This window comes from Suricata suricatta, chromosome 10, assembly GCF_006229205.1.
Source record: "Suricata suricatta isolate VVHF042 chromosome 10, meerkat_22Aug2017_6uvM2_HiC, whole genome shotgun sequence".
In the NCBI taxonomy this organism is placed as follows: Eukaryota; Metazoa; Chordata; class Mammalia; order Carnivora; family Herpestidae; genus Suricata; species Suricata suricatta.
This window is the reverse complement of record NC_043709.1, coordinates 124,401,981-124,414,077: the sequence shown is the minus strand read 5'-3', so window position 1 is coordinate 124,414,077 and position 12,097 is coordinate 124,401,981. Positions and strand designations below refer to the sequence as shown.

The 12,097-nt window shown below is 36.1% G+C and overlaps 1 protein-coding gene across 1 annotated transcript in view; it reads right to left on the bottom strand.

The window, feature by feature from the left end:
• LOC115305366 (ankyrin repeat domain-containing protein 26-like) overlaps positions 1-12,097 on the bottom strand; it is a 115,012-nt gene that overhangs the window by 47,798 nt on the left and 55,117 nt on the right. The window contains exons 18-19 of the mRNA XM_029955586.1: positions 1,953-1,986; positions 1,248-1,374 (exon numbers count right to left, since the gene is read on the bottom strand). Coding sequence (XP_029811446.1) covers positions 1,248-1,374; positions 1,953-1,986 — 161 coding nt within the window. The remainder of the gene's footprint in view (positions 1-1,247; positions 1,375-1,952; positions 1,987-12,097) is intronic.

Below are 12,097 nucleotides of genomic sequence, written 5' to 3'. Positions count from 1 at the left end.
GGGAAAATTGTGGTGGCCCTCACAGGCAGGTTAGGCACGCAGGGAGGGGTTGGCTCTAGAATTGATGGACAACACAAAGATCTAGAATCATGGCAGAATAATCTGCTCAGTTTGGTTTCATTGTATAGACAACCTCGGCTACAATCATGGACCATGAAGAAGCAAGATGAAAACACACAGGAGGGAAAATCCTGGGATTTTTTTTTCTAGGGATGTAATACATACACGCAAATAAAATGTCTCAGTAGACAAAAAAAACAAAAGGAACTGTGTCTAGAATATAAAAAGAAATCTGAAAACTTAACAAGAAAAGAACCTAATTATTAAAGACAATTCATTCAATGGACAATTCAAAGATACACAGAGAGCAAACAAGCACATGAAAATATGCTCAACATCATCAGTTATTAAGGAAATATATATTAAAACAATAATGACAAATAAACTACATATCCTTCAGAATGGCTAGGATTTAAAATGCTAACAATACTAGGTGTTCATGAATGTATAAGGAGGAACTGGTGCTGGGAATGGAAAATGGTCCCACTACGTTAGAAAACAATTTGGCGGCTTCACAGTAAGGCCATATAAAGGGACATGAGACCTCTGGGGGTGACGAATATGTTAATTGTCTGGATATGGTTATCGTTCCATACGTGTACACATGTGTCAAAACTATCAAATGATACACTTCATATATGTGCAGTTTACATAACCACAGCTGATGGAAAAAGAAAATCAATCTTACATATAAAACAATGGATAAGAGATAGCTGGAAAGTAAGACGTAACACAACACAAGATGAAGCTAGAGGACTGTGGCCTTTAACCTCATAGCAATGAGAGTAACAGCTAAGCTTTAGCCAGGGGGTGACATGATGAAATAGAAATATTTAAAAATACATAATTACGGTGGCAGTGTAGACCAAGGTTCTGGGAGGTGGGATGGCAGGGGAAACCGTCCTGAGCTTATTTCAGTAATCTAGGAGAAAAATAATGACCTGACCTTGGGTGGAGGCACGGAAGAGAAGCAGCGTTAACAAACACATAAGGTGTGCTGTGCTCACTAAGAAAAGTACAGTGGAAATTATGACTCTTTGACTGAGATTATATAATAGTTCTCATTTAATTTTAATATAAAACATTTATGAGATGAGTATCTTTATAGTACATCAGTGTTCTATGGTGCAGTACTAGGCAAAGTGTGCACATATTACTATAGCAATATACATAAAAAGGTTTCCTACCTTTACAGTCCATGCCAAGTTGTTCAATGAGCAACTTGAAATACTCATGATTAGAGTAAGTAGAAGCTTCAGTTTTAGATGAGGGACTGAAGTCATCGTCATCCATAGAATGAATTTGCTTTTTCACCTACAAATAAATAGTATTATTTCAAAATGTCCCCCAAACATTTATGAAATATACCAAGTGTAGAGAAGTGATACAGACCCCTCTTTTGATAAAAGCAAAAACAGGGGCACCTGAGTGGCCCTGAGTGGTTGAGCATCCAACGCCATTTTGGCTCAGGTCATGACCTCACGGTTCCTGAGTCTGAGTCCCACGTTGACTTCCATGCTAACAACGTGAAGCCTGCTAAGGATTCTCTCTCACCCTCGCCCTCTGCCCCTTCCCCACTTGTGCAAGCTCTCTCTCAAATACATTTTAAAAATAAGTAAATAAACATTTAAAAGCAAAACCATAGATACTTTTTAAAAGAACTGATTTTTATCAAAAAGATATCAGCATCAATAGCTAGTATTTCTAAGGAACTTTTTCACAGAAAATGTCTCTACAACAAAGGGAGATTTTCTATTTTTTTAACTATACCTTTCATATACTATTTTCTTACCAAACAATAATATTTCTAAGAAATATATTTAACAAAATAATATACTAAACTAAAAATCAATGATAAATAACATAAAATTATATTGTATATATATTTTTACCTTGTTCTTTTTATTAGAAATCTTCTTTGCAGGTCTGAAAAACCAAACAATTCTTTTCAGGCAAATATCCAACACTTAAGATACAAAGACTATCTAAACTTATTGTTTATGATCTAAAATCTCTACATTTGGAACTAATTTTCTATGAAGGGAATTAAACAAAAGAGTAACATTAAACAACATAGAAAATGTACTAAGAATATTATTAAGAAAAGATTAGATGTATCCAATTTTAGTATATGTGCTAACGAAGGGAGCACAACAATGTAATAAATTTAGACCCAAACTAACAAAAGCAAAGGAAAATCATAATACTACTTGCATTATTTAATAGAAATGATATCATTTTCTTCTTGTTGTCATTTTCAATAAAAGTAAGCTTTTACTGTCACTAAAACCTATTTGGAAAGTGCAAGTGATTGTATGAAGGAAACCCCTTTGTAACAATCATGATATTAACGTGTTGAGGACTCACTACGCAGCTACTATCTAGGCATCATTAGGAGCATTTTACATGTCTTAAAGGTATTTTAAACCTCACAACAATCTTATAAAGTAGATTTATTAGGTATCTTACATAGAAGGAAAATGAGGCACAAAAAGTCTGAGTAACTTCCCCAATCCCATACAGCTGGGCAAGAGCAAGCCCTGAACTCAATGTCAGGAAATGTGCCTTCAAAGCATGTATTTTATACTATGTGGTAAAAATAATAGTTAAGAGTTTCTAAGTAATAGATAAGAAAATGAATCTATAGGATTATTCTATTTCTAGCTATAGTTACACATAACAATTTCTGAATGTTACACTTTTTTTTTTTTTAAAATAAAAAGACTTTGGGGCGCCTGGGTGGCTCAGTTGGTTGAGCATCCAAATTCGGCACAGGTCACGATCTCACAGTTTGTGGGTTCAAGCCCTGCGTCGGGCTCTGTGCTGATAGCTCAGAGCCTGGAGCCTGCTTTGGATTCTGTGTCTTATTCTCTCTCTGCCCCTCCCCTACTTGTGCTCTGCTTCTCCCTGTCTCTAAAATAAACAAACATAAAAAATATAAAATAAATTTAAAATGTTTAAATAGACTTTATACCTAGGCATTATTAAAAATCTGATTTCAGCAAACTAAAGATTTGCTTCTTCTAGAGAAGTTCATCAACAGGCATTCATTCATTCATTCATCCAACTGTTTATTCCCACACTGAACACAGACTTACTGAGCATACAATCTATGTCAATGACCCAGGAATCATGGTTTTTGCAATTTAGAGCTTTATAATCCAAAAGTAATAATCTGTTATGGATGAACTAAATCTTTCCCTTTCCCCGGAATCAAAACAAGTATTAATTTACTATAACTAGATACTGTAAAGTCCCAAACAAAATCATAGCTATACGTGATACTATCAAAGGTATTAAATATCTAAAATCATCAAGGAATGATTAGTTCTATTCGGAATGGCCTTACTGTTTGAATATCTTTAAATCTGCACAATTATATGAGAATACCCCATCATGGAACCAATTCTGAATAAACAACTTCTTCCACAACACAACATGAATAGGAGTACTAAGTACAATTACTATAATCATTAAAAGATAATGTAATACAATCAACAAGCTTTCTAATATTTGGAAATGCAAACAAAAAATGGAATAAGCATGTTTACCTCTATTGATCATTTCCAAAAGAATACACACACACTCTAAAAGCTCCCATCTTTAGGAATTTACTGAATGGACACAGGTACCCCAATGTTCATAGCCGCACTGTCAACAATAGTCAATTCATGGAAAAAGCCTAAATGTCCATCAACTGATGAATGGATCAAGAAGATGTGGTTTATATATACAATGGAGTACTACATGGCAATGAGAAGGAATGAAATCTGGCCATTCGTGGATTGAACTCAAGGGGGTCCTGCTAAGTGAAATAAGTCAGGCAGAGAAGGACAGATACCATGTTTTCACTCATAAGTGGGACAGGAGAAACGTAACAGAGGACCATGGGGGAGGTGAAGGGGGAATAATAATTGGGTAGAGGGAGGGAGGCAAACCATGAGAGACTCCTGAATACTGAGAACAAACCGAGGGCTGATGTGAGAATGGGAGAGGGGAAGGGGGTGAAGGGCATGGAGGAGGGCTCTTGTGGGAAGGAGCACTGGGTGGTATATGGAAACCAACTTGACAATAAACTATAAAAGAAAAGAAAAAAAAGCTCCCATCTTAAAAAGAGAAAGAAAATGTCTTTGCATCGCACATTCTTTTTCAGTTATTATCCATTTCTCTGTGACCTATCCCAATTAAAATGCTCAGAGGAGTTGTTTACACTTAATGGTCACAGTCCAGCTTCCATGGTGACTACTGTGCTCCTTGTCAAAGTCACATACCCTCATCCTAACATTTCAAGCAGCGTGTTTCATAGAGTATTTCTTGCTTTAGCTCTTACCTACCTAAACTACAGCATTTTATTTCCACAACAGGTAATCACTGCTAAAATTCCTTCACAGGGAAATAAAGAATTTATAGATTTCCTGATTCTATACATTTAAACTGCTGTCATCATTCATTTGTAGTAGACCACCAGTTAGTATGAAATAGGACTTCTCAAACACTGGTGTAATCACGGATTCTGCTGATGTCCATTTTTCATTTTCATCTTTAACTTCTTCATAAGCAAACCAGGCTAACTACATTAAAAAAATCCACTACAAATTCATAAAAACCCAAAGTTTTCTAATAATTTTACTGATAAATAATATAAAGAAAATTTTCATAAAGTTCTGAATTTTACCCATCTAACTTAATTTATTAATTCACAGAACAGTTATGAAGTACCAACCATATGTATGTTGCTTCAAACACAGATAAATACACAATTATAATACAATGTGATTTGAAAGCACTGCATATGAAAAGCTGTGAGGACAAGAAAGGATTTATTGAAGAGGGAAGCTAAACCGGACAGGTCACCAGGAAAAAAAATGGGAGAAAACCATTTTCTTAGAGATTAGAATGGCCGGCATCTAGGTGCCCTGAAAGGGACAGTATAAGCTTTTTGGAACTTGGAAAAATGGCATAAAATACAGGGGAAAACTAATAAGAGATCAGTCAGGACAGTAATTCTGAAGAACCCTGAAGAGTACACTAGAAAGTTAGAGTTCTCTGCCCAAAGGCAGTGACTCTTAGACATGGGAGTAATAATTAGATTTGTGTTATAGTTATGGTTTTGCTTTTAAATATAAAATGCTTAATGTAAACAAAGTTTTAATATAGCATGAGGTCCACAAAATTTGGAAGAAGAAACCAGGGAAATATCTTAGGGGAAAACTACTTTTAAAATACCCCCATGTCAGAGTGATATCCGTATCCTAGATGAATAAGATGTACCTTGTTGGGGCCCCCCACTTACAACAACCTGGCATCTATCCATCCACGGACCAGACTGCCTTTGCAGGGACTGTGGGATCTAGCACCAGATACCAAAGGACCTAGGAAAAGTCCTGCCTACCCGTGCACCAGGTAACAGGCACACATACTGCAGGCTAAGCTGTGGACCCAGCAATAGCCCATAAACTGCCTGCAGCCCCTCCCTCACAGCCACATCTCTAAGTCCCTAGAAAACACTGTCTAGGATAATCACCCATGGATGAGAGAGCCTATTTGGGAAACCAGGATTCCTGCAGAGAATTTCCAGCACACCACTGAAGCAAAAAAACCAGGTGTCAACACACTGATAAGGTAGTCATTAAAGATGAGAGGAGATAACTCCTACTTCAAATGCCAAGATAGCAATGCAAAATTGCAAACAATATAAATTATCAAGGAAATATGTTACCACCAAAGGATCACAATAATCTTCCAGTAATCGAGCCAAAACACAGGGAGATCCATAATTGATTCAAAAGTGAATTCAAAATAGCAGTTTTAAGGAAACACAAAAAGTCAATTCAGTAGAATCAGAAAAATACTATATGAATAAAATGAGATGTTTAACAAAGAGCTGGAAATAGTAAAAAATAACTAAAAAATCCTGGAGCTGAAGTGTATATGAGATGAAAAAAGCAAGAGTGATCACTGACAGGGAAATGGATCAAGAAAAAAATAAATAAAAACAATCTGTGAATTTGAAGACAGGAACTTTCGAATTATCTAATCAGCAGGGAACAAAGTAAAAGAAATGAAAAAGAGTGAGGAAAGACTATGTGATTACAAGTGAACCTTCATAACACTACTAGCAATTTCTCTGCAGAAACCTTCTAGGCTAGGAGAGAGTGGGATTACGTATTCAAAGTGCTGAGAAAAAAGACTACCAATCAAGAATATTTTACTCAGCAAAATTATCCTTCAGAAATCAATCAAATAAAATAAATAAATGTGATACACCACTTTAACAGAAAAAAAATTATATGTGTGGAAAAAGCATTTGACAAAACTCAGCATCTTTTTACGATAAAAACTCTCAATAAAGTGGGTACTGAATAAGATAAGCCCATTACTAACATTATATGGAGTGGCAAAAAACTGAAACATTTTAGTCTACATTCAAGAACAAGGCAAAGTTGCCCACTTTGCCATTCCTATTCAATATGATACTGGACGTCCTAGCCACAGCAGTCAGACAAAGAAAAAAAGGAAAATGCATCCAAATCAGAAAAGAAGAATTAAAGCTGTCCCTGTTTGCAGGTGATATGATCTTATGTATAATAATCCTAAAGATACCACCAAAAGACTGTTAGAAGTACTAGAGATGAAGGATACAAAATCAACATAAAGATGCAGGGGTGCCTGAGTGGCTCAGTCAGTTAGGCTTCTGACTTCAGCTCAGGTCTTGATCTCGTGGTTTTTGGTTCAAGCCCCCCATCGGGTTCTGTACTTACAACTCAGAGTCTGGAGCCTGCTTTGGATTCTATGTCTCTCTCTCTCTCTCTCTACCCCTCCCCTACTCAAACTCTGTGTCTATCAAAAATAAACATTAAAAAAATTACAAATTGAACATAAATTAAAAATTACAAAATCAACATAAAGAGATCAGTTACATTTCTATACAATAACAATGAAATATCTTAAAAAGAAATATAAAGAAAAAAACCCCATTCACAAAAACATCAAAAAGAACGAAGTACTTAGGAATAAATTTAATCAAGGACATGAAAGGTATGTACAATAAAAACTATTAATAGACTTTGATGAAAGAAACAGTAGAGATACAAATAGGAAGACACTCTGTTCTTTATGGATTAGAAAAATTAATATATTACATATCCACATTACTCAAAACCACCTACAGACTGAATTCAATCCTTGTCAAAATTCCAGTGACTTTTTCACAGAAATAGGAAAAACGTTCCTCAAATTTGTAAGGAAGAAAAAAGACCCCAAATAGCCAAAGGAATCCTAAGAAAGAAGAACAAAGCTGCAAGCATCAAATGATTGCAAAGCTATAGTAATAAAAACAGTATTGAACTTGCATAAAAACAAACACAAAGATGAATGAAACAGAATCAAGAACCCAGAAATAAACCATGCATAAAGTCAATTAAAATTTGGTAGTAGATCCAAGAATACTCAATCTTTTATTGAATATTCAATCTTCAATAAATGATGCTGAGAAAACTGGATACTCACAGGCAAAAGAATAAAACTGTACCCCTACCTTACACCACTCATAAAAACTTAACGGAAACTCAAATAAAGACTTTGATGTAAAAACTTAAACCATAAAACTGCTGGAAGAAAATATAGGAAAAAAGTTCCATGACATTGATCTCAGCAATAATTTTAGATATGATATCCAAAGGACAAGCAATAAAACCTAAAACAAACAATGAAAGAAAAATGTTTCTGCACAGGAAAAGAAGGAACATATTGAAAGGCCAACCTACAGAAAGGCCGAAAATATTTGCTAACTACAAATATGAAAAATGTCAATATCTAAAATGTATAAGAAATTCATGCAATTCAACGGTAAAATAAATAAATAAATAAAAATTAGACAAGGAACCTTAACAGACATCTCTCCTCAGAGGATATTTAAATTGCCAATGGTACATAAAAAGGTGTTCAACATCACTATGCATCAGGGAAATCAAAACTATAGTGATATATATCACTTTGACCTATTAAAATGGCTATTATCAAAATGACAAGAGAAATTGTTGGCAAGGATGTTTAGGAAAGGAAATCCTTGTACTGCTGTGGGACTGTAAATTGGTACAGTCACTATGTAAAACAGTATGGCAGTTCCTCAAAAAACTAAAAATAGAACCTCCATAGGATTCAATAATCCCATTTCTGGGTATGTATTTTAAAGAAATGAAATCATTACCTCTGCACCCCTATGTTTATTGCAGCATTATTTACAATAGTCAAGAAACAACCTAAGCATCCATCAATGGATTAAAAAATAGGGGATATATTTACAATGGAATATTTTTAGCCACAAACAAGAAGGAAATCCTGCCATTTGTGACAAAATGAGTGAAACATGGGGTCTTTATGCTTAGTGAAAATAAGTCAGACACAGGAAGAAAAATACTATATGCTCTGACTTATATGTGAATCTTAAAAAAAAAAACAACCACATTCACAGAAATAGAATAGACGGGTGATTGCCATGGGTAGGAGGCCGCAAGAAATGGGTACATAACTGGTCAAAGGGTACAAACCGCCTCTTAGTAGATTAGTAAGTTCTGCGGATTTCATGTGCAGGATGATGATTACAGTTAACAATAGTGTATATTTTTTCCTTTATAGTTTGTCAAGTTGGTTTCTGTATAACACCCAGTGCTCCTTCCCACAGGTGCCCTCCTCCATGCCCATCACCCACCTTCTCTCCCCCTCTGCCATCAGCCCTCAGTGTGTTCTCAGTATTCAAGAGTCTCTCATGGTTTGCCTCCCTCCCTCTACCCAATTATTTTTCCTCCTTCCCCTCCACTAAGGTCCTCTGTTAAGTTTCTCCTTTTCCACTTATGAGTGAAAACATATGGTATCTGTCCTCCTCTGCCTGACTTATTTCACTTAGCAGGACACCCTTGAGTTCAATCCACATTGCCACGAATGGCCAGATTTCATTCCTTCTCATTGCCATGTAGTATTCCATTGTACATATAAACCACATCTTATTGATCCATTCATCAGTTGATGGACATTTAGGCTCTTTCCATGATTTGGCTATTGTTGACAGTGCCGCTATGAACTTTGGGGTACATGTGTCCCTATGCATCAGCACTTCTGTATCCCTTGGGTAGATCCCAGCAGTGCTATTACTGGGTCACAGGGGAGTTCTGTTAATTTTTTGAGGAACCTCCACACTGTTTTGCAGAGTACCTATACCAGTTTACATTCCCACCAACAGTGTAGGAGGGTGCCTGTTTCTCCGCATCCTCACCAACATCTATAGTCTCTTGATTTGTTCACTTTGGCCACTCTGACCAGTGTGAGGTGGTATCTCAGTGTGGTTTTGATTTGTATTTCCCTCATGCTGAGTGACACTGAGCATCGTTTCGCGCATCTGTTGGCCATCTGGAGGACCTCCTTGGAGAAGGGTCTGTTACTGTCTTCTGCCCATTTATTCATTGGATTATTTGTTTTTCAGGTGTGCAGTTTGGTAAGTTCCTTGTAGATTTTAGATACCAGCCCTTTATCTGATATGTCATTTGCAACTATCTTTTCCCATTCCATCAGTTGCCTATTTATTTTATTGTTTCCTTTGCAGTCCAGAAGCATGTTATATTTATTTTAGATAGCTTTATCTATCTAAATTAACCAATAGTTCATTTTTGCTCTTGATTCCCTTGCCTTTGGGGACATGTTGAGTAGGAAATTGCTGCGGTTGAGGTCAAGGAGGCTGTTTCCTGCTTTCTCCTCTAGGGTTTTGATGGTTTCCTGTCTCACATTGAGGTCCTTCATCCATTTTGTGTTTATTTTCATGTGTGGTGTAAGAAACTGGTCTAGTTTCATTCATCTGCACGTTGCTGACCAGTTCTCCCAGCACCTATTTTTTCCATTGGAAACTCTTTCCTGCTTTGTCAAAGATTAAATGGCCATACACTTGTGAGCCCAGTTCTGGGTTCTCTATTTTGTTCCCTTGGTCTATGTGTATGTTCCTGTGCCAATACCATACTGTCTTGATGACAGCTTTGTAGTAGAGGCTAAAGTCTGGGATTGTGATGCCTCCTGTTTCGATTTTCTTCCTCAGTATTACTTTGGGTATTCGGAGTATTTTGTACTTCCATACAAATTTTAGGACAAATTTAAGTTTGTTCTAGTTTTGAGAAGAATGTTTCTGTAATTTTGATTGTGATTCCACTGAATGTGTAGATTGTTTTGGGTAGTAATGACATTCTAACAACATTTATTCTTCCAATCCATGAGCATGGAATGTTTTTCATGTCTCTGTGTTTTCTTCAATTTTCTTCAGAATTTCTTTATAGTTTACATCCTACAGATCTTGTACATCTTTGGTTAGGCTTATTCCTAGGTATTTATGATTTTTTGTGCAATTGTGAATGGGATCAATTTATTGATTTCTCTTTCTGCTGCTTCATTATTGGTGTATGAAAATGCAAGTGATTTCCGTATGTTGATTTTGTACCCTGCAACATTGCTGAATTCATGGATCAGCTCTACTAGGCTTCTGGTGGAGACTGCAGGGTTTCCCGGGTAGATTATCATGTCATCTGCGAAAAGTAAAAGTTTGATTTCATCTTGCCAATTCAGATGTCTTTTATTTCCTTTTGATGTCTGATTGCTGATGCTAGAACTTCCTGCACTATGTTAAGCAACAGTGGTGAGAGTGGACACCCCTGTTGTGTTCCTGATCTCAGGGGGAAAGCTCTCAGTTTTTCCCCATTGAGGATGATATTAGCTGTGGGCTTTTCATAAATGGCTTTTATGATGTTTAAATTCCTTCTTTCCTGACTTTCTCAAAGGCTTTTATTAAGAAAGGATGCTGTATTGTGTCAAATGCTTTTTCTGCATCATTTGACAGAACCACATGGTTTTTATCTTTTCTTTTGGCTAAGTGATGTATCACATTGATTTGCGAATAGTGAATCTGCCTTGTGTTCCAGGAATGAATCCCATGTGATCATGGTGGATAATTCTTCTTATATGCTACTGAATTTGATTTGCTAGTGTCTTCTTGAGTATTTTTCCATCTGTATTTATCATGGATATTGGCCTGTAGTTCTCTTTTTTTGTTGGGTCTCTGTCCAGTTTGAGAATCAAAGTGATGCTGGCTTTATAGAATGAGTCTGGACGTTTTCCTTTTATTTCTATTTTTTGGAATAGCTTGAGAAGAATGGGTACTAATTCTCATTTAAATGTGTGGTAGAAATCCGCAGGAAAGCCATTTGGCCCAGGGCTCTTGTTCATTGGGAGATTTTTGATGACTGATTCAATTTTTTCCACTGGTTATGGGTCTTTTCAGATTTTCTATCTCTTCCCATTTGAATTTTGGTAGGGCATGTGTGTTTTTAGGAAGTTGTCCATTTCTTCTAGGTTATCCAGTTTGTAGCATATTATTTCTCATAGTATTCCCTGATGATTGCTTGTATTTCTAAGGGATTAGATGTTATAGATCCACTTTCATTCGTGATTTTATCTATTTGGGTGCTCTCTCTTTTCTTTTTGAGTAGTATCAAAAAGGTTTACTATTGTTTTGTTTTTTTTCAAAAACCCAACTCTTGGTTTCATTGATCCGTTCAACTGCTCTTTTGGATTCTATATTGCTTATTTCTGCCTGATCTTTATTATGTCTCTTCTTCTGCTGGGTTTGAGGTACCGTTGCTGCTCCCCTTCTAGTTCCTTTAGGTGTGCTGTTAGATTTTGTATTTGTGCTTTTCTAGTTTCTTGATGAAGGCCTGGATTGCAATATACTTTCCTCGTAGGACTGCATTTGCTGTATCCCTGGAAGTTAGGATAGTTGTATTTTCATTTTCATTTGTTTCCATATGTTTTTAAAATTTTTCAATAATTGCCTGATTGGCCCAATTATTCTTTAGGAGGGTGTTCCTTAACTTCCATGTTTTTGGAGGTGTTCCAGATTTTTTCCCGTGATTGACTTCAAGTTTCATTGCATTGTGATCTGAAAGTGTGCATGGTATGATCTCAAACCTTTTATATTTATTAAGGGCTGTTTTATGACCCAGTA